Here is a 24377-nt window from a genome sequence, read left to right as displayed (position 1 = left end):
AAACATCTCAGAGAAATACGTGAAATGACCACGACCTCTTAAATGCGTATTGCATGGTGGCAGCCCAGGATGCAACAGTTCTCAATATAATATTGAACCGTATGGTACGCCATGCGCGGTTCAATTTGCACTTGTGAATTGAGGTCTTTTCGATTTTGCAATAAAATTTCATGTTTCCATGCTTGTATTTCTCTCTGAATTGGCTCTGTCGGAGCTTTAGAGGAGCACTTGAACACAGCATTTGTTCACACGCTGCGGATGTGGAAACGCCTCCGTGCCGAGTAATCACTATGATCAGTGGCGTCAGATGTTTATTGCAAAAGATTTGCAGCCCTTTTCCATAGATAGAGATGCGGGCTTCTGTCACCTAATCAAGACGCTACACTGCCATCGCGCACATTTTTCAGCACTAACGTAATTCTCGACTTCTATAAAACAACGCGGAAATACGTTGAAGTAGAACTGGCTAAAGCACAGAGGCTAGCACCTAGCGGATAGTTGGACCTCTCGGGCAACAGAGAGTTATCTCACTGTGACGGTCCGCTTTATGTCGGAGTGGAGATGAAGAGCATTCATTTTTTACATAATACCCTTGAATTTGTCCGAATGTGAAAAATGTCTTAGTGCATAAGAAAAATAAATAAATAATTTTGGAATATATAAATAGCATTTTTTTCTCCTTACGCACAAAATATGTACCGAAACAGAACCAAAACTGTAAAATTAGGTGACGGCACCGCAGAAACAATGTGAAAATCTGCTGTCGGTGAACACACAAACTAAAATCAACCATGTGAATATGCAATGCTCAGAGCTAGTGATACAGTATAAACAGTGAGAAAGACACCGGTGTTCTAGTCCAAGAGTTGTGAAACATTTACATATTTTACTTAGTTAACATATTTCACGCCCGCCACAATGTTTTTCTTAAAATGAACATTCATTTTTACTTTTTACAGTGAACCTTTGCACATTCCTAGGACCATTTTGCACATTTCTGCGCAATAGAGATGATGAGTCTTGACACATGTAACAAAAGACAACAGTCTATTGTAAGTTTTATCATCTGTAACCTGTAGATTTATCACCAAATCTGCGCAACTGCTGTTCTGCAACTGACCCTGACCTGAAGCACCATAAATATCGGTTGAAGAAGGAGAAAGTTTGAGAAATACGAGAGGAACTGCAGGTGTGCGATCTCTTCCATCTCATTACCTGAGTCATTAAGTCGCTGGCCAGAAACCATATCTCGGTTGCATCTTAAAGTCGTGGCTCAGACTCAGCTCGGTCCTGTGGTGCTCAATGTCAGCCAGGCCTCTCACACCCACAACATATCTCCTACACCCACGTTTACCAAGACACTGCATGTGATTTAATTATCCCTCGAGGCAGCCCGGAGTGGAAGAGGGAACAGATGGCGATTTACAGTCTGAAGGAATATACAGACAGCTCCAGTAAGTACACGTTTTGTTAAATCATGGCCAGGACTCCTCCAGAGGCCGCAGGAATACATTCTGGGCGTCTACCGAATAACAGATTAGCTGCTGAATTCTGATCGCACTGTATTGGCTCTGTTACTCTACGGTAAAAAAAACAGTTGATTATATAGCTGATATATTCATATAGATTCAGGAAGCAGCACGGAGTGTATAAATTACCTTTCTGCCTGTTGCTGGTTCAATACCTGACATCTATCCAAGCAAACAACTTTTCTGCTCTTCTTCACAACATTGTCTTCTTTCTCATCACTATCATCGTCATCTTAATCTCCACAATCATATTGTTCATATACTTCTACTCTAGCATAATCATCATCATCATCATCATCATCATCATCATCATCATCATTCTATCATGCCTTTTCTTCCCAAGCTTTATGTTCTCTTCATCTTCATCAACACCATATTCTTCTTTATAATAAACGTCATTGACAACGTCATCATCATCTGATATCAGATAATTATTCCTGTAGCTTGTAATCAACCTGATGCATTGTGCAAGTAAACAGGAGAGTATTTCCATCATGAGGGCTTGAATCCTTAAAGCTGACTAGAGTCAGGGTTGTTTTTATTCAACCCAGTCTCACAACAAGTTGTGAAATAGTCACAAAATGCAATTTGAGGTTGTGTGTGCAGGGACAAGAATTGTCCATTTTTGCCCTTTGTCCTTTTTGGTGGTGGACACATGAATTAAACACATAATGCAACTGCAAGAGCTGGTGGTGTATTACTAAATATTGAGAGAGTAATTATGGTGAGCGGACTTTCAACGACAAGACTGTGGCTGGCACGGAGCTACAGTCAAGGAGCTCGGGAGCAGTTTGACAGCCTCTTGGACCAAGTCATCTGAGGGGACGGCAGGGCCATGTGATGAATGAGTGTGTGTTTAGGGTGCCAGGGCTCCAGTGGGACCGGCCTTCAGCACATATCAATGGGTGACAAATTCAGATGGATAGACTGCAGGCCTCAGCTTTATCACTCAGCTTCCTGTCCCCGGGTTCATAAATCTAGATTCCTGACTGACGGTTACAGGTTTACCCCAATGGCCGTCGCCGTAATGTAGCCCTTCATCAGATCGCATTCATGGCTCCAGTTCTCTGAACACACATTTTCATAAATGACACTAAAGAGGAAATATGAGAGGGGGCTTCTCCTCGGCTTACTCTCACTTTTCTCCTCTCAGCCATAGAAAAAAAAATGCAGCTTCTCATGAATCATAAACAGCAGTGGGCTTTTCTTTTCTTTTTTTTTTTTTGCACAACACATTCACACTAATTTGATTGTATTCACTGGTTTTGTTCCTCTCAGGACATCCAGCTCATTGAAATATTAAATGCTGATATTCTGTTTGAAATGGGCAGCATATTCCTTCAGCTCCACTGAATGTTTATTTGAAAATATTATTCTGAGACGGAGTGGAAGAATGGGACATATACTGATGGTATACATATAGGCAACAAAGTCTGATGAACCCAACATTAACCTGCATCATCGGCATAGTTGCCAGGAAAAATGGCATTGAATGGTCAACAGCTTTGCATTGGTCTGAGGAAGTGAGGTAGAAGAACAAGCAATGGTTATTGAAGGTTAGGTGGTAAGAAGCGAGACCAGGAGACCAGTGTTCAACACCACAGTTTTTGAAGTGTTGTTGAGAAGTGACACATTCATGACAGTTATCCGAAAATTAACTAAGAGGTTTTTTTCCCCTTAACCTAACTGTATGTAGTTATTTAAACCAAACCATAATGTTCTTACAAAGTATTTTTTCTAGAGCCTTTTTTTTTAGGGTAATGTCATCCCGACTGAATAAAAAATATATATATTTTGAAATATATTTTTGAATCAGTAGATTTTCATTTTGTGACTATTTGACAACCTGCCATGTGACCACGAGCAGCCCAGTTCTGGCCTGGAGCTAAATGCTCTGATAGTTCTATGACAGACACCATCAGAGGGATCGAATCAAGATCATTGGCAAAACAACGTTACCTAACAACGTAACCTTACAATGTAAAGTAACAACGTGACGCAACAACGTGACGCAACAAAGTGACGCAACAACGTGACGTAACAACTGACGTAACAACGTGACGTAACAACGCAACGTAACAACGCAAGGTGACGTAACAACAACGTGACGTAACAACAACGTGACGTAACAACAACGTGACGTAACAACAACGTGACGTAACAACAACTTGACATAACAACAACGTGACGTTAACTACGACTTGACGTTAACAACAGCGTGAGATAAAAGTGCAAAGTAACAACTGTAACAACAAAACTAGCATAAATAAATAACTTGTTGTGAGGTTACATAACAAGCAGTCAATGTTTGCCCTTACTGGACATTCTCACTTGCTATAATTGTTACTATACCGATGTGACTTTCAATAACGTCCGCTTAATATAATACATCACTTGCTTTGACCGAATGCAAAAACGTCCACATTAAACATATCTGTTATGCCAACATTTTTCCCAGCGACTAGGCTGGTTTATGCTGGGCATCAGAAAAAAAGGTAAACGATAGTTTTAATATTAAATCATTGAGTCTCAGGCTGAACAACCAAACATATAGGGCCCTAGTTTCGTGGCGCAGTGCAGGGCGGCGCAGGGTGGCGGAGCCGGCGCAATGCAAGTTTCGACCCGTGCAGCCTTGCGCACCGTCAGTTTGGCAGTTTGGTGGATCGCCTGCGCCAAGATGGGTGTGGCGGCGCAGCAGGGGGAGGCGTCACAGATTCAGCTTGGCGTAGCGGAAGTTTCGTGGCAAAAAGCCTCGCCGAGACTGCGCTGAAAGCTCGCCAGCTCCAACCTGGTCTACTTTCGGCGCAAGGCGTAAATAAAGTCCATTCATTCAATGCGAAGCTGGCGGAGTGGAAGTTTGGCTGACGGCGCGCAGTGCGCACACGTCACCGAGACCTCACAGGCAGGTTTCCACAGTTCCAGGCACATTTAAATGCAATAAATAATCACAACAAACACTATTTAATGCAACTAATTGAATCAACACGTGAATTTATATCTATATAGATTGTCCCGTCACATCTGACGTCAGATCAAAGGCGGATGGCACGCGTAACGGAAACTCAGCCTCTCGGACCAAAACATCTCCCTCTCTCTCTCCTGTTTTTTATAATATCGGCATTGTTATTATTATGATACGCGCGCACAGCGCGTGATGCGCGTGGTGGGAGCGGCGGCGCTGCTTCTGTCATCGGGTTGTCAAGTGACGGATCTTGCACTGAACCTCCCCTAACGCATTAAAGGAGAGGAGAGGAGCTCATTTGATTGGTGAAGATCTGAATCGGCTGTATTAATCCCAGTCCACGCCTCGTCTCCTCCTCGTCTCCCACTCACGCCTTCTTCTCCTCACTCTTTCCCACTTGCGCCGGTGGGCGAGACGGGAGGTGTGCCTGCCTGAGCCTGCGCGGTGCACGAAACTTGCAAAGTCCAGGCGGACACACCCCGTTGGCGCGGCGCAGGTGCGCTGAAAGCTGATTGCGCCTGGTCTACGAAACTAGGGCCCTTACAGTCCAACTCGGCATCCATCATCAGCCGACGATCCCCAGCTCTAAACAGCTTTGGGATGAAGCAGCCAACTCTGAAATGACAGAAAACACCACTTCCTCCGCCTCTTCTCTCTCTGGATGCAGCACCGACTGACACGTTAGTTTTAACTCGAGGAACTCTCTCCTCTGAGACTTGTGACTGTAACTGGTGAGTCATTCGTTATCTGAACACAACATGTGCAGACACAAGTACAAGAACCACGTTTATGGGCATTATGTGCACACACACACACAGTATTCTCTTACACTCCTTTCATCATGTTCACACGTGGCGATTTCCTTATCTCAGGACGCACACACAAACACGCACAGACACACAGGTGAGCGGTGCAGCCGCATATTCCGTCATTAGACTGCGATTATAACACACACTCCACTGACACCAAATCAGCTGAGACAGGAGATACAATCCCCACGGTGGACTTGGGCAGCCACACTAGAGAGATACAAAGAGAGAGAGAGAGAGAGAGAGAGAGAGAGAGAGAGAAGTGTCGTTCGAGTGTTTTAAGCGAGTTTCCTCTATCAGACACAGCCTCGTCAGAAGCACTCTGTACGTCGGCAGTGAGAATTGCTTCTCCTTATTGCTCATGCATTTGAGGGAGCATTGTGCAGATAATTGGAGGAGATAAGTGGTTGCGCATTCGGCTGGAATTACTCGCTTCGCACAATCTGTTTGTGGGCCAGTTTTGCGTTGAAGATTGTATAGCTTTTTGAAGAGCAAACAGTGCATGTGTTTAAGAGGAAGGCTGCAGTTGGAGGAAAAACTAAGATTTTTCTTTTAAAAGACTACAGAATGGGAGGAAGTCCAAATAGAAAGATTCTGCACACCCACGGTTCACTTACACAGATGTTTGCACATATAGAGCATACATCGCCTAACTCCACCTGCTCCGCTCAGAACAATTGCTGTTCCCAGCTCAGCTCACTCTACTCCGCTGTTCAACAGCCGTGACTTCATTAAAGAGCATCGTCATGCGACATGTCATTTATTTTCTGAGCTTGGAGATTTCAGACAAATCCCACAGCTAAACTGCAACGCTTCACTCACAGAATGCACCCGAAGCGAAGGTTGTGCACAAGGCCAGGCTGAATTTTACCGAGCAACAAATTAAATTCCAAAATATATATATTTTTTAAATATTTTTTTTTTTTTCAGTATGAATGGAAATAGGACTCATCATAGTTTTTGATGGCAAAATGTTTTTTTTCATGCTTTTCATGTATAAATTAGTGCCTTTGCCAGGGATAAAATTCATTGCCAGAATGCACCAAATTGCACCAGCTAAAAAACAACTTGCATTGATTTTGTGCTTTTGCTGCTTCAAGACTTTTTCAGGTCAGAGCAAGTGACCCTCAAAATGTCTGTGCACGTTTATGACCTGGAGGCAATCACAGCCGCTGATTGAACCGCTGCTTTGGTATATCAGGAGAAAATGACTCACGTATTGCAAACACAAATTGAACGGAAGTAGAAATGTTTAGTTTTTCTCTAACAAATACCTACAAATGGTAAAGTTCATGCATCTAAACTAGAATTAAAATAACATATTCTTCAGTTGATTCACAGTTGGTGACGTGCTCAGAGTTATTAATGTATGACTGTATATGAAAGAATGAAGCACCTCCCAACAGATGGAAGATAGTTCTACTGATGCTGATAAATAAATAAGGATAATTATAATCTGAATTGTGTTATTCAGGTTTGTGTCATCATGCCAGGCATAGCTGCAGGAAAAGTTTTCAATAAATGAGTTGCAGTAACTGTTTCTACTTCAGACCTGCAGTGAAAGGTTACAGACGTTCCCATCCACATCCAATTAGCCTCTAAGCTCTCTGTCTACCACTCAGAAACATTATCTAAAGGTAGACTTTATGCAAGGTTTTTCTCAGTAAGTGTCGTGGATCAACCTTAATCACTCTACATTGCTTTGCCAAGTCTGAAAGTTCTGCCTCGTGGCATAAATTCAAATTTCAGGAATCCCTCCAAACACACCAAGATATTTTTCATGGGGTTGGTGGATAACTCTTAAAATAAGTTTGTTTGTTTTTTAATTTCAGATTACGTTTGTTGCATTAACATGTTTTAGTAAATTCACAATAGAATTATTTTAAGAATTTTGTTACACTAAAAAAATTACAAAATGTTCTTAACTTATATATTCATTGTAAATAAATAGTTCTGCGTGAAGTTAACAATAGGTGTAGGTAAGTTAGCGTCACGTGCATTGTTCCCCTATGCATTGTTTGAGAGCTAAGGACACCCCTGAACTTGCCCAGACTTGTTTTGAGAGTTGTTGCTGTATATCTTCGAAGTAAGTATTTCTGCTTTGTTTCATTTACAACATCTGCTAACTGTAAGTATATCGAAGAATAACTTTAAGGAAGTCGTTTTCTCGAAGCACTATACTTCAGGGGAAAATCAAGCTAATTTAGCAACGGCACTATTAGCAAGCTAACATTTTCTTCAAATCAGTGTTTTTGTTTGTTTTGTTTTAAATATGTATCCCAATTAAATGGAGCGAAGCCTGCGAGCTAGTTCAGGCAGACAACTCGAGCCGCGCCTTCATAATCATGTGACATACCTCATAGTCCAATAATCTTCTCCCACTCACATCCTCCCTATTTGGCGGTCTATTTAAGCTATTTTAACGTTTCCCATGTCCCCCCTTCGGCTGTCATTGCCTCTGCTGCACGTCAGTACTGCTGTCAACTGCGTACAAACCCCTCCCACCTCCCCAGCATCCACCTGTAGGCTGCGGTTAAGATATTTACTCATCACTACCCATTGTCTCTTGTAAGTTTAGCTGGGGAGTGATGAGGCCGGAGCCTAGACGCCAAACTCTAATTATGTGCTGCTGCTACAATAAATATGTTAAACGTGAGTTGTCTGACTGAACTCACGTTAAGTGACACTGAACATGTGTAGCTTTAACACGGCAAAAGGTTAAATGAGTTGTGGACTGGATCGATTGAGGTTTGGTCAGTAACAGCTGCGTGGCTGGTCTGTTTGACAGTGAAAAGTGAACCTGTGACAAATTTAGTTTACTTACTTTACTTTAATTAGTATATTTTAGTTGCTTTTCAAGATATTTTTGTTTGGGGTTTACATTAATTGAGCTGCAGCTTTAAATGCAATACCGGGCTGAGAAGTGAACACAACGTTGGGGGTATGCCATATATAGTTTAGTGAGATAATAAGTTATAATAATAACTTAATAATAACGTTAGCAATATTTTATTATAAGTTTAAAAAAATCAGATCCTTACAGTAGGTTCTGCCCCATTGCACTTTGTGTAACACAAAAACACAATGTTCAAGTGTGATGGCCTATAAGACTGAAGTGTTTATTCTGATCTACTTATTACAGGATAGTGAATAATGGTGCCATAATGTCTGATGACAGATCAGTGACCCTGAGCCTGTGTCTTGTTAATGGGACTGATATAAAAACTGCAAAAAAAAAATAAAGGGAACACCTAAACACCACATGCTAGTTCTCATTGAATAACATATTCCTGTTGGAAATCTTTACTCATTACAAAATACAATGCGTTGACAACAAAAGAGCATCAGGATGATTAATGAAATCAAAATCCTCATCTTATGGAGGTCTCGATTCAGAATCATACCGAAAATCAAAGTGTAAAATCAGATCGCAGGCTGATCCAACTTTTGTGGAGATTGTTCAAGACATGTCAAGATGATCCTCAGTAGTGCGTGCGGCCTCCACGTGCCTGTATGCACTCCCTACAACGCCTGGGCATGCTCCTGATGGGACGAGGGATGGTCTCCTGAGGGATCTCCTCCCAGACCTGGACCAGAGCAGCAGTCAACTCCTGGACAGTCTGTGGTGCGACATGGCGTTGGTGGATGGAACGAGACATGATCCCAGATGTGCTCAATAGGATTCAGGTCTGGGGAACGGGCAGGCCATTCCATAAAATCAATGCCTTCATCATGCAGGAACTGCTGACACACTCCAGCACTGCACCAGCATATGGTCTCACAATGGGTCTGAGGATCTCATCCCGGTACCTAATGGCAGTCAGGGTACCTCCGGCAAGCACATGGAGGGCTGTGCGACCTTCCAAAGAAATGCCCCCCCAGACCATCACTGACCCACCACCAAACCGGTCATGCTGGAGGATGTTGCAGGCAGTAGAACGTTCTCCGTGGCGTCGCCAGACCCTGTCACGTCGGGCACATGTGAACCTGCTCTCATCCGTGAAGAGCACAGGGCGCCAATGGTGAATCTGCCAATCTCTAGCAAATGCCAAACGCACTGCACGGCGTTGGGTTGTAAGCGTGGATGTCGGGCCCTCAACCACCCTCATGGAGTCAATTTTTGAGTTGAAACTTGAACATCAGTGTCCTGCTGGAGGTCATTTTGTAGGGCTCTGGCAGTGCTCCTTCTGTTTCTCCGTGCACAAAGGAGCAGATATCGGTCCTGCTGTTGGGTGGTTATCCTTCTTCGGCCCCCTCCACGTCTCCTGGTGTACTGGCCTGTCTCCTGGAATCTCCTCCATGCTCTTGACACTGTGCTGGGGGACACAGCAAACCTTCTTGCCACAGTGCGCATTGATGTGCCATCCTGGATGAGTTGCACTAACTGGGCAATTTCTGTGGGTTGGACAAACCGCCTCATGCTACCTCTAGTGGTGCAAACACTGCTAAAATTAAAAAAAGAAAAAAAATCTGCCAGAAAGGCCGAGGACAGAGAAATGGTCTGTGGTCACCACCTGCAGAACCATTCTTTTATAGCAGGGGTGCCCAATTCCGGTCCTGGAGCACCACTGTCCTGCATGTTTTAGGTTTCTCCCTGCTCTTACACACCTGATTCTAATGATGTGCTCGTTATCAAGCAACTAAAGCTTGTCACAGGTTTGAAAATCGTTTGAATCAGGTGTGTTAAGGCGGGTCCACACCGCACCGACTGCCCAACTCGCGTCGGTAAATGAAGTCGGGCTACTTAATATGGCCGACTCGAATGGTGGATTACACATTTGAATTGGCTGAAATGAACGCCGACGTGGGCCGATTCGAGCGACCACACCAAGGAGACTCATGTCACGGACGCCGACTCTCTCAAAGACGCCGATTTTCGGTCCGGTGTGGACCCGCCTTTAGAGTAGGGAGAAACCTATACATGCAAGACAGTGGCTCTCCAGGACTGGAGTTGGGCACCCATGTCTTGCTAATTGCCACTCGTTTCCACCTGTGGCCTGTTCCATTTACACAACAGCAGGTGAAATTGATTCCCAATCAGTTCTGCTTCCTAATAGGACAGGCTGCTATCTCACAAATATGATTGACTTGCAGTTACATTATGTTGTTTTAGTGTTCCCTTTATTTTTTGAGCAGTGTACATGCTCAACCTCCGTTACAAAAAGAACTTCTAAAAACTTTAGTGGTATTTCAGAAATGGTAAATGGCCTCATTTATATAGCGCTTTTCTCCAAAGCGCTTTACATTAATGACTGTCATTCACCCAATCACTCACACATTCACACACCGACGGCGGAGTCAACCACGCAGGGCAACAGCCAGCTCGTCAGGAGCAATTGGGGTGAGGTGTCTTGCTCAGGGACACCAGGCACTCAGCTAGGAGGAGCCAGGGATCGAACTGGCAATCTTGCGGTTGCCGGCCAAACGATGGAATGAAAGCCAGGTAATGTTGTTAATCTAAGTATTGAACATTTGTTTACAACATTTGTTTTGTCCACAGACAATGTATTCCAATTGCTCAAGGATAAAAGAACCCAAGTACTTAATACTAAACCATGAAAGGTGGAACTGAAATGTGTTGTTTATTCTGACTTTAGTGTAATGGTTTACTAATGCACAGAAAAAAAAAGGTAACGAATGGAATGGACTTTCTTGAGGATGGAATTGATATATGGAATAGGGAAAAAATAAATAAGTTAGAATAGTTTAAAGAAAGACACTTAATACTTAACTAAATATCTCTACAATTTTTAGATTAAAGCTTGTCCAATGTATTTAAGCCTTAAAGCCCAAGTTATGCTTCCGCGTCGACACAACGCAAGGGGGCTTGCAGACCCCTTACGTCCTTGCGGACCCCCCTTACGTCCAACGCAAGGGCCTGACGTGCACCGCCCAAAAATCCTAGACGCGCGTCAAGGCGACGCAACACCAACGCAGCGGCATTGGCTGTGATTGGTCCGCTAACTACATCCGCTGGAGACCGCATTCCGGTTTCCACTCATAAACACCGCCATTTAAACTTTTAATAGGCTACTTTTATTGTTTTCACCTCGTTTTATTGTTTGCACCTTGTCGCTTTTGCACAAAGAAATAAAACACCAAGTTCTGAAAAATTGTGGATGTTTAAAGCCGGAAAGTAAACAATAACGAGGCTAACGACGATATACGTCAAGAGTCTCGGTCGGTCGGTCAATCTTTACAAAAATCATAGCGCCCTTTACCGGTGTGGCATTGAATTGCATTTCTCAAGACTCATTGGCTTCACTCAATAATGCCAGAGATGGAACTAATTAAAAACATTGCATGCAAAGTGATACGTTATTTTTTTTTAAGTTGAGCCAATGTTTTCTATTTTACTGTACCTGGATTATACATGTTACATGACTTTGCTTTGTGATAAATTGGTCCTCTCGAAATGATGACTGAGTGTCAACTCTGCTTTTCTTGTATACTTGTCTTGTAATGTAATTGCTTGTTATCAGCAAAAGTTTAGTATTTATTACTTGATTTATTTTTATTCTTTTATTTTTGCCCCACAAAAACCTTATTTCTAAAACGCCATGTAATCTTCTTATTTGGTATATAGCCCTACAAAGAAAAGTAATCACAAGATGTTCTAATAATTGGTTAGCAAATCATCTTCTGCATCATCCCACAAAATGCATTCTGGCGCTGTATCATCATGCTAAATTAACTGGTGATGATTCTTAGATACTTTAAAGTTAGTACAATAAATGATAATACAAAGCTCTAATATACCCAAACTCTGTTGCCCAACACGATGGCACTCAGACAGCAACGGATTATTAAACCAGCAGTTAAAGTCTCCTAATATTAATTAATGTGAAGACATATCAGGAAGTGTGAAGAAAAGTAATTTAAAAAAGGCATCACCATCGCAATTAGGAGCATAAACATTGGGGTATTATAAATCTGACCAGTAACTACTATGACTCTGCCATTATGATCAGAAATACCATTTGAATGTACAAAGAGTACAGATTTATGCAGCAGGATGATAAGTCGGACCGACTCTTGGAAAGAAAAAAATAATACATGAGCACCCAGGTGGTGGAGATGATGTAAAAGGTTGCTGCGTTTTATGGGGGTATTGAGCCCTTTACAGTTAAAACGGGTGAATTTAATGTCTCCCTTGACACAAAATGCAGTCAAATGAGTTATAGGTCCTATCAAGGACCAAAGAGCGCTATATACACGTATGGTGGTGGTCTGCAGCATAACTGTAGCCAAACAGTAACCATGTCTGATGCTAATATATGCTAATGCTAGTTAATGATGTGCAGACTGTAATGTTAGTGAAGCACCTCTGGTCCTAACCTGATTGGGTAGATGAGATGCTTACATCTCTCAGGTCCTATGAGAATACACTTGAAATAGATGACTCATGAATGGAGTAAGTGTTGGGTTAACAGTCAACAATTTACTGCTTATCACCATGAATCAACATGACAAACAATCACAGCATTCACAGCAATACTGTATGTATAAAATGTCCTTTTGAGCTGGTCTAACTCCATTACTCTAACTCCATTACTCTACCGTATTGAGGAGGAGAGTTTCAACCTCCGAGAGAGAGAGTTCAGTCTTGGGGGGGAATATTTGTATGTGTGTGTTCAATGTCAAGTGCTAATACTCGTAGGTAGGTAGGTCAGTGTGTTTCTTATCTCTGTCAGAAACTCCCCTAAATAGGTCCTGGGTCACCATTCTGTGCCCCCCCCCCTTCTACAGAAACAGAAACATCTGCCCTCTCACAACTGTTTTACCTCCTTTGTTCACTCTGATAAATAGCTGGAGTCAGACCTTGCCTGTGGCACCGGCTCAGCACTAACACAAAGTCAAATAAAATGTGGAGAGAGGTCTGGGCATCAGAGATTATAAAGTGGATGATATACTGTATGTTTGCTCTCAGATAAGACAAAAAAAGAGAGTACTTATTGATTTGAAAGAGACAGCCACATTTTCTTTTATTTTGGTTATGGTTTGTGATAGGCACTCTGGTTTCCTTCATGGAAAAGAAAGCTCTTTTTCTTCTTTATGTTAGTACTTCAAAGCCCATTATGTCAGCCCATCTCTCTCCCGCAGCTGTTGCCGGTCATGGGGAATATAAACCTGACATGGTTATATCAGCCATTTATCTGTCTGTCCCAGTCAGCCCACACTGAATCGCCATATGCCATTTAATTTCCTCAGATGTTGAATAAATCTTATTTGGTGACACATGTTGTCTCAGACAGCATTCTACTACAGCGTCAGATAGAGATTTCCCCTTTGACACCTGCTTGGCTGTGTTAGCAGGATTGCCGGTGTTTGGCGCCTGCAAACAGCTCCTGTGTAAGATGATCCCTCTGTTGACATTTCCATCCACACATCGGGATCCCATGATGGACCATAAATGATAATGTGTGCTTTTTGGGATAGTTTTTATTATTAAAATTGCAACTGAAATGAACTGGTATTTCTGATGTTTATTACATTTGATTTTTGTTATATATTTTTTAAAACCGCATACAATGAAAACCCCCAGCACAAAAAGACGATAAGAAAATAAGGGAAAATAAGATTATCAAAATAAGTGTCAACAACAGTGTAGCAGAGATGAAATGCTGGTGATCTTCTCAATGAACACTGAATTTTGATCTCATAAATCAGCTTCTAACCTTCTGAGAAGAAATAAATAATGAAAAAATAAATGAGAAAAACCTCCTCCAATAAGAAGTTTCACATGCACAGTCATTCTTTACAGTGCGACCATGGACTTCTACAGCCTGTGCAGCTCCACTGGATCAGGTGAGGCTTGAGTGCCTTGCTCAAGGGCAACTGTTTAATATGCTGAGTGAGAGGTTTCTCATGAAAACGTCTGCACCCGCATGCTTCCTTCACAGACGCCCACCACCCCATTGAGCATTGTTAGAAATGCCTTTCAAAAAGACTCATTTGCATTCGTCAAGTCACAACATTCACAAAAAAAGTTTTTACAAAGAAAGAGAAAAACAACTGTATGACATCAGTAACAACTACACCTGGAGAAACACTTCCAAACATTTGACCTGCAGCAGATCCACAACCCCAAATCTGATGTTTACTGCCACCCAAAATAAAAAAAAGCACTGACCTCCTTTTGTTGCCCCATACGAGCTGAAAAGTATCAGGGTGACGTGTGAAATAATTCCCCAGACTTTTTTACTCCAGAGGTTCATGGTGAGGCGGGAGGATGCTGCAGAGAAGCCCGACGGGTGTAGGATGGAGACTGTCTGCCTCTCCTCTTCACTCCACTCCTCCACACTCACACTTTCCAGGTCGCTGCTGGATTTTGCACTTGTGCGTCTGCTGCGCTCACCAGCACCAACATCCGCCCGTCTCCACAGCAATGAGGCTACTACTATCCGGCTGCACTCTGCAGAGTGAGGGGAAGGAACAGAGTGAGGGAGTGAGAGAGAGAGAGAGAGCGAGAGAGAAAGACGGAGAAAGAGAGAGAGCTTTCACTACTGCCTCAGTTCCAGTGAAAGGTACTTCATAGGTCTCCCCCGTCTCCCCCCTCCTCCCCCCTTGCAGGCTGCATGATTCTGCTGTTCGAGAGAGAGAGCCGTCTCAGAAGCCATTAGGCTCCGGGCTGCTGCTCACGGTGTTTGTCATCATGTAATGCAGCAGTTCAGGTCCGCTGGTCACAGAAGGGATCCCCAGCTCGGTGACTCACTCACTACAAATCAATTGAAAGTATCCAGCTGAGAGAGGATACAGGGATTAAAATTACTATTCAGAATCTAATTATAGAATAATAAAAAGTGACTTGAATAATAAAAATAATAATAACACCTGATAATTATTTATTCAGTATCTTGTTCCAAGTGGAGAAAGCATGGCTTTTAAGAGAAACTTCAGTGAAAATCCTGTTTTTGTTAAACCACTTTTGGCAATTGGTTTTACTGATCACCTTGCAGCTGCGATGTAGCGACGGCACCGTCGGATGTGACTACAGGTCAAAATGACTGGGAACTTTCAGGCTGCCCTCTCAAGAGGGATGAAAACATCAGGGAGGATTGAAGGGCCATAGTTGGACTTTAAAGTCCCTGTCTGCAACATTTTTTTGAGCATATTCACTGAAGCCGACACTATCCTCCGATAGAACAACATAAATCATCCGGTTTTAGAAAGAAAAAAAACGTGCCTCTACTTGCAGGTAGAGCCTGTTGTTTGTTTCGCAAAATATCGACAGCACCTGGATCATCCTGTCCAATCAGCACGCAGGGTTGTGTTCGTGCACACACAAGCCCCTCCCCCCTTGGGTTGTTCCACTATCACAGGGGGGAGGTGGAGGGAAGTAGCAACAAGCTTCCAATTCCTTGTTAAAAACCGAAACGAGGAGGTCCAAAACAACAAAGGAAAAGAAAACACCGGTGGAAAAGAAGGAAAAAAAAGAAAGCTGGCGACGGTGCCCGTGATAAAACCAGAGTCAACATCGGACCAGCGTTTCAAAGGTGGCGTGATCCAAGGGATTTCAAAGGGCACGAAGTCGAGGGGAAGGAGCTCGGTGGTCGTGGGGGAGGAGCGTGAGAGTTGTAACCATTCAAAATCTGACAGAGTGCCCTCGATCCGCTGGACTTGCCGACTGGGACTTTTACACAGAAGTCTGCTGTTGTAACCAACAGTCAACATTTTTTTTAAATCTTGATTGTTCCCTAAGCTCAAGTGTTTTTTCCTGTAATCATGATGATGAGGATTCTACCGACAGGTGCGTCAGATCTGAAAATGTGTAGGGCTTTTGTGTAGGGCTGGAAATTGTGGACTATTTTATCGAGAGGAAATTAACTTTCAAGGCCAGTGAATTGCTGAGTTTTGAGAAACTTAACTTTTACTCAGACATCATGAGAGGCAGACTACTGATTTTGCTTTCAAAACAAAATGTACACAGACGAGATAAGATTTTCTATTGATTTTAGGTTCCTGAACTCTATTTCACTGTTTGATTCTTATCCAACTCCACAAATTGATCTCCTTAAACCTGGGGGAAGTACATTTATCGGGCAAGTGCTCTTGGGCTCTGATGGCCTTCAAGACTCCCTTTGGACCCTCCAAGTTAGAGATCTTGCCAAATGGGCTGCCCCTGCAAATGTTCAAAGGCTGGTGGACCAAGTTCTCTGCCAGGTTTCTTATTGTACACGTGCATATCTTGATGAATTAGTCATTAACAGCGCTGCCTTGGAGGAGAACTTGGGACCCCTGAAGGACGACCTGGAGGGCTTCCACCTGCGGGCCGGACGATGAGTCTGCCCAAATGTTTCCTCACCAAACACAGTGCCCAGATTTCACCTTAGGATGTGGGCTATCCATCCATCCATTGTCTACCGCTTATCCTGAATTCAGGGTCGCGGGGGGGCTGGAGTCGATCCCAGCTGTCATTGGGTCGCCAGTCTGGATGTGGGCTAATTAAACCTAAAGTCCATGCCTAAAGTCCAGCTCCTGGTAGCTCAACCTGATCACCACGAAGGCATTGGCCCACTATTTGTCATTATTAATATCAAATGCTCCTGGTTTGTGAGAGCGTAGTATAAAGACCAACGATGGATGGGTCAAACAGACACAGGACTTTCACCCTGAAGACCGGTGTTCGTGTCCCAATGTGTTGTTTTGAAGTTACATTAATGATGTATGTGACGTGACTTCCGTACTCATGTCACATTATTTAAATGTATTTAGTTCATGGACTTATCTCAAGCCCAGCCTCAAGCTAACTAAGTGGTTGTGTAAATGATCTGTTTTTGGGTTTCCCCGTTTTATTATGTTACTTACCTCTCCTTTCATTTCAGATAATCCCCTTCCTCTGTGTTCTTCCGCTAGTGTGTATGGTCGGCTCTGCCCTTAATCAGTGTCACCTGTGACTCATTAGCCACTGCTCACTTTGCATGGAAACTCTGTTTAATCTGCCAGTTCATCTTATGACCTTCGTCTAGCGTTCCATCATTTTCTCTTGCCTTCACTGTGTTTTTGTTCTTTTGCCTCGCACTCGTTGACTTTTCGTCTCTGACTTATCTCCTATGGAGGGTTGTGCTCAAGAGTCTTCTGTATGCAACCCTGTCACCTACAAATGTACGTACCCATACAACCAAACTGCACCCTCAAATACGTTTCCAGGGCAGTTGTAAAGAGTTTCCACCACAACAACGTCCTCCCTATGCCGACTTCTCTGGACTTTTTGAAAACAAATTTGTCAAACTCAAGTAATCGACAAGAAAATATGTTTCCCTCTGAACATAATTGAAGGTGCAGTTTAGTTTTGTGGGAACAACATTTTAGTTAATTTTGGGAGTAAGTGTTTGTGCCAACAGCCCTTACAGTTACCCGGTGCGTTAGAAAGTGACGCCGAGGGCTCTGACCAAGCGGCAGCATGTGACGAGCTGGAATGCGAACACGCGGCTGTTGAATCACTACAGCGGCTGGAGAGGACGAGAGACACCAGCGATCGTAGCAGCCATTCAGTTCACCATATCCCTGGCAAGGACACTGCCACTGTAGACCGCTGGACCATCGCTCTGCTGCTGCACCTGCTGTCACACCTCTTCATGCTGGGAACCCTCCTGCACACACATGGTAGTTTTATTTTATCATTTGAAATGGGCAATAATGAGACATCTTTTGTTTATTACTACTCTTGGTAGTACATTATTTAGATTTGCCGTAAATCATTCTAACATCTATTTCTTTGAGATACCAGCGCTGAGAGAGCTGCTGCTGGAGGAACCCGGTCTCATGGCTGTTTGTGAAATAGTCTGCAGTCTGTTGGTTTCATGTACCGCGTCAACAATTGTCCATCATTTTTTTTGTTGAAAACAAGTTAATTAGGGTCCTTGTTTGTGGTAGACACACAAATGAAAGGCATCCACATGACTATGACACCAGCCAGAGCTAGTGATGTGGTATTACGTTTTGAGAAAACAACACACACTTTCGACCACGAGTTGGGTGTTCGACACCAGCGGCGCCGCCAGGATTCAATTTCAATGTACGCACAAAAACGGCAAATACAACAACAAATGGAAAAATACTTTTTTAAAGCAAAATCTAATGTTTTCAGTATCGGTGAAATCAGTAGCGTATATCATGGTGATAGGCCCCGGTGCAAATATTTTTTTGTGCCCTCCATCCCCGCCCTAAACACAAGCGCACGCTTGTGAGCACTCCACGCACGCACACACACGCTTGGACACACGCAGAGTACTGTATGATAACTCTCCCGGCCCGGGGAGAGAGACATGCATCGGCTCGGCCCACAGTGATCAGAGCCGAGCTGTATTGTGTAGTGGAGAGGGGCCAACACACGCTATGCGTAATTGCGCACACACGCGCGCGATCGTCCTCTCAAATGCGGCTGCGTCTCTCCAGGTCACTGTGTGAGAGAAAGAAAAGCTCTGACTTGCTTGGGCAGACGTTGTTTGGTGTCACCCTGACCCGCTGATTTGCATAATTTAAATATCTAGCCCGCTGAATCTTCCAATCCGGCCCCGGTTCAGCACCATATATTTTTGTTTTTCACCTTCAAAAAAAGTACGCACAGTGCGTACTGGATTCCGGCTGACGGCGCCACTGTTCGACACCAAAGTGATGTGGCAACTTTGCGACAGTTTTTCTAAATCTAACGAAGTGGATTTTGATGCCTCAACCTAACTTTTTGTAGCATGATGTCATCCCGACTGAAAAATAATGGTTTGAGCACGAGCGGTACATTAGTAAATAAATACACCGGTTTGAATGTCATGCTGAGAAACACGAGAAAACTGCTGTGAGACTGCGAGTGCAGCACTCCAGGGGCAACAAGTCCTCCAACTCATACGACCACAGTTGTCGTTGGTCCATGCACTCGAATACGACCTCTGGGAGCGTATTGCGGAGATTCTTCCGCAACGATAGTAGTGGTTAAGGTTAGGGTTAGGTCGACGTGTGGAGGCTGTCTCTGCCGATGATGCACGCGCGGGGGGGGGGGGGGGTAGCGCGGGGGGCGCGCGGGGGGGGGGGGGGTAGCGCGGGGGGGGGGTGATTGACGGGGGCCGCGCGGGGGGGGGGGGGTAGCGCGGGGGGGCGCGCGGGGGGGGGATGGGGGTGGGGGGGGGTAGGGGGGGGGGTGGGGAGGGGGTGGGGGGAAGATGTCGTGGAATCGGGGTAGGTTTAGGTCGACGTGTGTGGGGGGCGATCGTCTGAGACACCGGAGTGTCGATATTTACTTGACCGCTAGAGGGCGCGCTATTTTGAAACGTAACATATGGTCGTAATTCGGTGCTTGACACACGACCTATGTGGTCGTTTTCTCGAGGAGGACAGTCTGCCAGGGGAGCTAGTTTAGAGCTTTTGTTCATTTCTTTATATTAGTGTGTTGGAGGTTTTTGGTTCATAACTTAAGTATTTCAAATGAGGAACACAATTTTAATTTAACTAAATTCCACATAATTTATGACCAATTAAGGCCAACATGTCCAGTTGCTTTTTATTGATAATGGAGTGGTAGATAATACATTTAAAGCACAAATTAAAAGACAAGAAATGAATAAAAAATGTAATGAAAATGAGAGGAATAAATGTTAGTGTAATTTAGAGAAAGGTTTTCTGAAAGAAACTTTCAGAAAATCCTTTTCCATCACTTGCTGCCTTTGTGATGAAACAGTGGAAGAGAGCATATAAATGCAGGTCCATTTACTGATGTCTCCTGTAAATGTTATTTTTTTCACACAACTGACACAATCACTCCACAGTCATCTATCATTTGAAAACCACCACACAATAGGTAAGTGAGAGAAGTAATTTCTCCTTCCAAATTGGGTTTTCACATACAATGCTGTGTAAATATCTTGGTTCTGCAGGGCAAAGAAAGAGACTAAGCCGCGGTCTTTATCAGTATTATCACGGTTAATATTACTATTCCTGGATCATGTCACTGTGCTTGTTTTTATCTGCCATGATGACTGACCATGCAGCCACACAGGAACGTCAGAGGAGCTTTTTGGGATCAGAGAGTCGGGCAACATGTGAAAGGCAGGCTTACGTGGAGCTGAGCAGAGATACCAGCAATGCTGCTTGCGAAAACAGAAACAAAGACGCGGATGGGAACACATATTTGTGTCTGGAAGGTTTTGAGCAGAAAACAAAATGAGCTGATATAACAGTATGCTAATCATGTCTTTTATCTCCGGATCTTGAACCGGTTAATATTTCAAAAAAAAGTTTCAACTCAGTTTACGTTTCCGAGTGATGAAAAGATTGTCAATGCTGCTGTAGATTAATACCCAAACTGACGGAGATTATTCAGCCTGGTCTCCTAAAAATGATGTTCCCACACGACACAGCATTGTGAAATATGCTTCGAGGGGAACATACATTTTGTTGCGGATCACAAATCAGCGAGTCCACGGAAGTCTGCGTGGGGAGGAGATCTGAGTGGTGGGTTTGTTTTTGTCTCCGTTTCTTCGTCATTTTAATTCAAACCGATATTGACACACGATACTGACCAAGCAGTTTTGTTGCCTAAACCTTTGTTTTGTTTTAAGCACATTTGGTTGATGAACATGAAATTATGTTGAAAATGACACGTTTTTGATATTTGGAGGTGTAGTGTAATTGTTGCTGGGTTTTTTTCTACATATTTTTTCTGTATTTTCTCTATTTATTTCACCCTTTAAAACTGTGACCATTCGGTAAGGAAAAAATACATTTCCCTGGAAACATAATTGAAAGTGAAGTTTAGTTTTATGGGAACCTCATTTTGTAGAAGACAGAGTTGGGATATTTGTCTAAATACTGATGTGGAACTGGACCCATCCATCCAGTGGACTCAGTTTCCATGGTAGCAGCTTGGCTATAGAGATGGCAGTGTGGGTCCAAAAGTTGGTAAGTTGGTTGATCTGTTCGCCACTTTGATCCAAAATTCAATGTCTCAACAACTATTGGATCGCTGACTGTGAAACATGAGCATTTACGGCCTCACAGAGCTGCATGCCTACAGACTCGACAACAACAGTCTTGTTTAAAAATGCATTTCATGGCAACATATCCTCAAAAACTCTTCATATGATCGCTAAGTTTTGTTTTTGTGCAATCAGTGCACCTGCACAACCCTGTGCAGTATTTCGGCATCAAAACTACATGTTTTGGTTGAGGAAAAGACTGATTTGGGTTCAAATAAGTAACATTTTCTGTGAAATACTAGGTTAAGTTCAGGCAACAAAACGACTTTGTTAGGTTAAAGACAAGATTGTGATTTGGGTTGGAATAACTACAGAAGTGCGTACGTTACACATGACAAATAGGTCAACAGAGTTAGCTAAAAGAGTTTGTTTTGTCATCATGGATCACAATCTCAAAAACGCTTTAAGATTCTGAAGAGAAAACACTTTTCCCCAACATTTGACATTTAGTCCTCAGGCAATATGGATTGAACAAAAATAATTGTCATTAATAATGAAACTTTTATTGTAAATTAACAACTTCAGTGAGTTTTATTACGTTCATTTTGAATTTAATCACATCGAATGACAACTTAAACGGCTGATGAGCTCCTTTGGCTGTTTTATGCTTTGACATTGTGTTGGCTTTTTATTTTTGTAATGAATTGCTTTGACTGTGTCACTTTGCTTTGCAGCTGCATTCGAGCCCCTCTGCAGCCCCCTGCCAGGCCTCGTTTTGTATAACTCATTTTTATTTTGCATACCAAATGAAGCCGGCCAATGACTGATGCACTCCCACTCTATTTTGTATTCACAACACCTGCTGCAAGCCGTGTAGGGATTTTGGCTTTGGCCAGCAAGCTGGTGGGCCAAAACTGCAAAGACTCAGACGATGTTTAAAAGGTGAGCAGGGATGTTTTAAACCTGATGGAACGAGGGGGAAAGACAATTCCTCGTCTATCCGGTGTAAATGAGAAGCAGTTTGTGGGTGATGGAGGCTTAAAACAAGCACAGTATTGTTTATTGTGAGAAAAGGTGTTTCTGCAGTAAATTGTCAATTGGGGCTACAGACACAGATGTCTTTTCTCTTTTTTACACGTTTCATTAATGATATAACTTAATACCCATTCTTAGACCAGCACAGTAACACTAAATTCCTCCGATGCAGCCTAAAATGCACCCTGCTCTCCTAAAAATGACATTCCCACACATCGAATTGTATTTTGTTGTGAATTATATTTGCTGTTAACGTATCACAAATTGTTTTTTTATAAATTAATCTGTGGAAATCTGTTCAGGGACGAGTTTTGGTTTTGTTTCATTTTCATAGTAATTTTAAGCCAAACCATGATGTTTTTATTAAACCTAACCAAGGTTTACACAATGTACTTGTGTAAAGTTTTTTTTTTTTTTAGATTTGTTTGTTAACTACGTCTTTCCAACTGTTTAAATCTGCTACAGTTTGGTATTACGTAATGTTGTTGGAGAGAGGGTTTTTAAAATACTGGATCGAGTATGCAAGTCTATGGGCAAATATCTCTTTCAATAATGCTGCAACAGCAAAATGTCAGCAATTTGGCAATATTTTACATTACAAACTCCCCCCCAGTAAAACGGATTGGATAATTACTTGCTATCACTCAAGTTCAGGTATTGGGAAAGAAAAAATGGCAACGAAGCATCTAAACTTCTTGGGCAATTTGAAATGCTAAAAAGAAAAAGAGTTACCAGCTTCTCTGAAAAACTGTAATTTATTTTTTTTATTCCCCTGCCACTCTTTTTAGAGACTTATCAACATGTCTCAGCAGATGCTGCTGCTCAGTCTTTTGTCACCTTGAATATGAAATGCCTTGTTTATGAGCGGTCTCTGCACAGCCATGCCTTGTTTATTGGGCCGCCTGAAGCATTGCCCGCCTAGAAATCTGCATCGTCTTGCAGTTTGTAAGCAGGACTGTTATTTCAAACCATTAATTGCACAACCCTCTCTTGGAACCATTATGACAAACAATCGAGCTCCTCTACATAAAGAGGTTTATGGGCAGCGGTGGCTTTGTTTCCATTATCGACTCCCGTTTGTTTTCCATTATTGACCAGAAGAAATGGTTGTCTTCTTTGTACCACAGCTGACCTCCAAACAGTTACCCTGGACACTATCTGCTCATGAATAATGTTAAGAAACATCAATGAAAGTCTCTTTTTGAGAAGCCTGTGCCTTCAAACTCATACATTTACTGTAAGAATCATTGATTTGTGAATTGCAGGAGTTTGTGTGGTACTTTCATTTCTCACTGAACCCGTTTTGAAAAGTGAAGGAAAGAGTGCGTGCACAATGTGAGTTAGAAGAACAGACGGCAGCAGTTTTCTGGGTTGGGTAAAGGTAAAGATAAAAACACAATGAAGCCCTGGAGATGTAAGCTGTGCCTGTGTTGCATTGACGTCCTTCCTGGCTGCTGATGGTGGAGAAGCATTAAATTGCCTTGCTCAAAACATACCACTGATTTATTGACTCCTCAAGTGCTTCCCTTTAGATCAGTGGATGTGGCTCTGCTGGTTATTTCTTGGTTTCAGCTGCTGACTGAAGGTGAACAGACCTTTACAGGTGACGTTCCAAAGTTTTGCAACAACAGCTTTAAGTCCTTTAATATTCCTTTAAACATTTTACCAACAAAGCTTTGTGAATATTTTGTCTTGTGGTGTTTAACTATTACAGTTTCACCTTGTATCATGAATGTTGTCCACTTTGTTTTTTAAATGTCATTGTCCGCAAGCCTTCATTTTTAGTGTCTGCTTTGTGTACTCACTGTAAAGCACTTAAGCCTCAGTTTGCTGAATAGAGTCGGGCCGTATACTGGCACGGACAAAGGAAGTTGTATTATTAGATTCAAAAGGTTTTGTATGTATATACATATATATCATATATGTCATATGTATATGTAGCCTATACTGTAGACTATGTTTAGTTTTCCTACACTGAACCATGTACTTCTATTGCTTAAACCACCATGTAACACAATGGTCCCTCTAACACAATGCATTTGTCATCAAGTTTGACAACAAGAAGTTTAATGATAATAAATCTAGAGGACATGACTGGTGGGCAGCTCAGGAACAGGTGACCCGGGAACAACAG

General features: G+C 42.8%; 1 protein-coding gene across 1 annotated transcript in view; it reads right to left on the bottom strand.

The window, feature by feature from the left end:
- Positions 1–14518, bottom strand: part of LOC311021246 (contactin-associated protein-like 4) — a gene marked incomplete at its 5' end in the record, with an annotated part of 99622 nt that extends 85104 nt beyond the window's left edge. Inside the window, one exon of the mRNA XM_084021699.1 lies at positions 14434–14518. Within this exon, the coding sequence (XP_083877825.1) occupies positions 14434–14518 (85 nt within the window). The remainder of the gene's footprint in view (positions 1–14433) is intronic.
- Between the last annotated feature and the right edge of the window lie 9859 nt (positions 14519–24377).

The sequence above is a fragment of the Eutrigla gurnardus genome, assembly GCF_963514095.1.
Source record: "Eutrigla gurnardus genome assembly, chromosome: 11".
Classification (NCBI taxonomy): Eukaryota; Metazoa; Chordata; class Actinopteri; order Perciformes; family Triglidae; genus Eutrigla; species Eutrigla gurnardus.
This window is presented reverse-complemented; position numbering and strand designations above follow the sequence as displayed.